This window comes from Capsicum annuum, chromosome 2 (genome assembly GCF_002878395.1).
Source record: "Capsicum annuum cultivar UCD-10X-F1 chromosome 2, UCD10Xv1.1, whole genome shotgun sequence".
Classification (NCBI taxonomy): Eukaryota; Viridiplantae; Streptophyta; class Magnoliopsida; order Solanales; family Solanaceae; genus Capsicum; species Capsicum annuum.
The window spans coordinates 127244802-127248444 of NC_061112.1; the positions used below are offsets into that span (position 1 = coordinate 127244802).

Consider the following 3643-nt stretch of genomic DNA (forward strand, 5'->3'; position numbering starts at 1 on the left):
AATTCCTCCTTCTCTGCCAGTGGTTTTTCCTGTCAAGGATTTTCACATAAATCTGTGTATGTTCATCTTGTTTTTCTTTTGCTTATCATATTACTTATTGTTGTCCGTTCATAACAGAAGGTATTCTATAAAATAAATTACACACTTCATTTCAAAATGGTTGTCTTTTTTCTTTTTTTACTTTGGATATGTTTCTTGAGAAAACTACTTATTCCTAGGAAAGATGCAATTTTACTAATTTAACCATTATAAATGTTCTTAAAAAGATGTAATTCTGCAATAGTTTCCGTGTTATGTAAAATTTCTTTTATTTAAATAAAAATAAAATTGAAAAATCATAGTTCTGTCTTCTTAACACCATGTACTATATACCACTTATTTAAAAATATCAGACTACCTTATTATTTATTAGCAATAAATAATATAATAATGATAAAATAAAAAAATTAATGAGTAAAAAAGAATTTATAAAGTTCTCAGCCTCATCTTTAATTCTCTTCTTCCAAGTTCACAAGAAGATCTTTTTTTTCCCCAAGTTTATCGTTAATTATGCAGTTCGTAAAATTAGATACTATATATTATATAGAAAAACCAAATGCTCGTCCAGCATCGATGTAGAAATTTGACAATTTTAGATTTCTCTAACAAGTCACTAATGCTCACTTAGGTGAAGTAGGTGGGTAGCTTGCAACGTATTGAAGCATAATTTTCTCAAATGGTCTATTATAAAAGTTAAATCTTTTCATAGCAATATTATTTGTTCGATTACGTGATTATTAGAATCAGTTGCTACAATAATTAAAAAACTATAATAGTAATTGAAGATCATAATTGATAACAAGTTTATCGGGCCTCTTCCATAATATCTTCATCATCTTCTTTTTTCAGTTGTTGCACCAAGTCATTTTTAGTGAAGTCAACATTGTTTAGGTGACTCTCATCAATTATAAAACCTACAACTTAAACTAACACATAAATGAAAACATGTTGACATATATAGAAAATAGATTGACAATGAAGTTTATCACCCACAATTCGAAAGGACAACTACGTATATATTATTAGAGTAACCATAATATATACATATGGTTCTCTTTTTCAACCTCAAGGAAACCCCTTTATTATTACAACATTACATGAAGAGAAGTAAATTAAAGCGACGTACGTACATGTAAAATTAATTAAACCATAGCTCTCTTTCACAAGTCATATTCCTCGCGATCCATCAGAACCCACTTACCATTTTCTTGCTGAACCATTCCTTTGTTCTTCTCGACCCACCATGCCCCAGGTACCAAATATTCATCTTTTAGAATGTCCCATATCCTGTTCACAAGTGCGAGATCGCGATTCACCTCTAGTTTAAAACCTGCTAAAGGTCCAATTCCTTGAGTACCATCAATTCCATGCAAGTACCCTTCCAAATTATGCCTAGTGTGTGGATCTCCAGGATTCACCTTCAAATAGGGGGATTTTGTGGTGTCAATTACTATCTCCTGTCCAATGTCGAAATAGCCAACGGGTGGGTATTTAGGTACAATGTCCAATAAGTTGTGGACTCTCAAGACGTGAAGGTTTTTCAGTTTGGAAGATGCCTTTTGAAAATTGAGATCACCAACTTTAGGACTTGCAAATACAAAAGCTGTCACTGGGAACTCCTTGCCAGTGCTTGTTTTGTTGATACCATTGAAGGCGATGTCAACTGCATTCATAGTTGCAAGTGATGCACCTAAGCTATGGCCAGCCACTGTTATACTGACCTCTTCGTCCCTATATTCCTCGACCAATCTTTTCACTTCTTCAAGGACCTGAAAACAAGAATATTAGCTAGCATGTATGGTAAAAGAAGTGTTGATCTATTTAAGCACGCACTTTTTGACTTACAAAATCAGTTTGATCAGCTTATAGTAGTTTAACGAAACACGCTCTAAATTTTAAAATAAGATAACCACACACTTCAACAACAATTAAATGCAAGTATCAAATTAGTATGTACCTGGTCTCTAGCACTAGCTTGATTAAACTTTGATCGTGGATCCTCAGATGTATAAATACCGTAGAAGCCATGATGCACCAATGGTTGGAACAAAGGAACCAAACCCCCATCACCAAATATTTTTGGTCCTGGGATAAGTAAAAACTGAAGGTCATTAACCCACTCCAGTGTCTGAATTGTTCCTCTCCAAGCAACCACAATATCCCTCCTTCCTAATGTAACTTTACCCTCATCAGTAGCCACAGCAATATACCCCATAAAATTTGATTCCTTACTCCATGCTTCCCTTGACCATGATTTTAGAATGAAAGCATCAGGAAGTGGCATGGAAGAGGTAGCATAGAAGTATTTGGTTACTCTATACTTCGATGGATCAAGTCCAGCTCTTGCAAAAAGATTTTCCATCGCGTATCTGCTAGCTCCTGCATATTTTGATGCCTTATCATCGATGAAGGTGTCATAAGTTACATGAGCCAATTCTCCATATTGAATGATGTATTTACGAAGATCAACATCTAATGGATCTAATAGCCCATCCCAATTGTTTTTCCCACTAAGTTCTTCCCATTTCTCATCCATGCTAGTCATTTTCTTTTCTTCTTTTATGCTCTTTTAATTTTTTTTCTTCTCTCTTTGTTTTTCCTTGGTGTGTTCTTATCGATCATTTAGCCCATGTATTTATAGTGAAGCAAACCCGTTTCTCTCTTTGAGTTTTCTCGATCATGCACGAAACATGTTTGCAGTGCCCAATAATTGAAATTAAATAATCAAGCAATATAATTAAATTCATCTTTCATTTTTCTGACTACCATCTTACCCTTTGTCCCCATCCTATTATTTTTTATATTGGATCAAGTGGGAAGATTTCCATTTTTCACATTTTAATGGCTTGGTTGTTTAAGTGTGTCATCATTAATTTCATCCAAAAGCTTAAATTTTTAGAAAGAGCATAATGGTTCCAACACCTATGTGTACTTTGGTACGTATCAAAGTTAAAGAAACAAATTGTGGGTCTTATCATAACACAAGCTCAGAAATTGTGAAAACAGAATTGTGTAAGACCATATAATGAGAATGAACGCCATCTGCAACTGATGTGGAAGAATGAACACCCGGCACGTCCATGGACAATTTAATAGTACACATACCTACTTTAGGAGCACTGTCCATTACTAAGAATAATCTTGTATTTTGAATTTTGATTATACTATGCAAACTATAATATATTTTCCAATTGAAAAAATAATTATTCCTAAGACAGATTGACATGGAAGGGTGGGGTTCACCAGCATTTGGCTAAAATTTATACATATAGAGAGAAGGGAACTTATATATATATATATGGCTAAAAATTTGATTATACTTGTGATAATAAAATTAATCCAGTTGGGATGTGAATCATATTGGCAATAAGTATGTTTATGAACAAAGAATTCTGCTAGTGGAATCGATTTAATTCAAAATGAATTGAACGATCAATTGAGTACTAAAATCCATTTTAAAGAATTAAAAAAATATCCCTCAATTATTTAAAATGGATCAAATATATCCTCTATTTAATTTTGGACTCGAAAATATCTGACTGTTAATGTATTGGCTCACTTTTACCTCCCAAAACTAATGGATATAATGTCACCCTTAAAAAAA

General features: G+C 33.1%; 1 protein-coding gene across 1 annotated transcript; it reads right to left on the reverse strand.

Annotated features, from left to right (window-relative positions):
- Positions 1-973: 973 nt before the first annotated feature.
- On the reverse strand, positions 974-2682 carry LOC107859333 (phospholipase A1-IIgamma). Its single transcript, XM_016704309.2, has 2 exons — positions 1997-2682; positions 974-1808 (listed from the first exon to the last, which is right to left on the reverse strand). The coding sequence occupies exons 1-2, from the start codon at positions 2582-2584 to the stop codon at positions 1200-1202; spliced, it is 1197 nt and encodes a 398-aa protein (XP_016559795.1). The 5' UTR covers positions 2585-2682; the 3' UTR covers positions 974-1199.
- Positions 2683-3643: the final 961 nt, after the last annotated feature.

Bases quoted from the DNA above. Each gene is read 5' to 3' on its own strand.
- LOC107859333 (XM_016704309.2), bottom strand. From the start codon at position 2,584: ATGACTAGCATGGATGAGAAATGGGAAGAACTTAGTGGGAAAAACAAT. The intron at 1,809-1,996 runs GTACATACTAAT...TCTTGTTTTCAG, and splicing joins AAGCTAGTGCTAGAGACCAG to GTCCTTGAAGAAGTGAAAAG.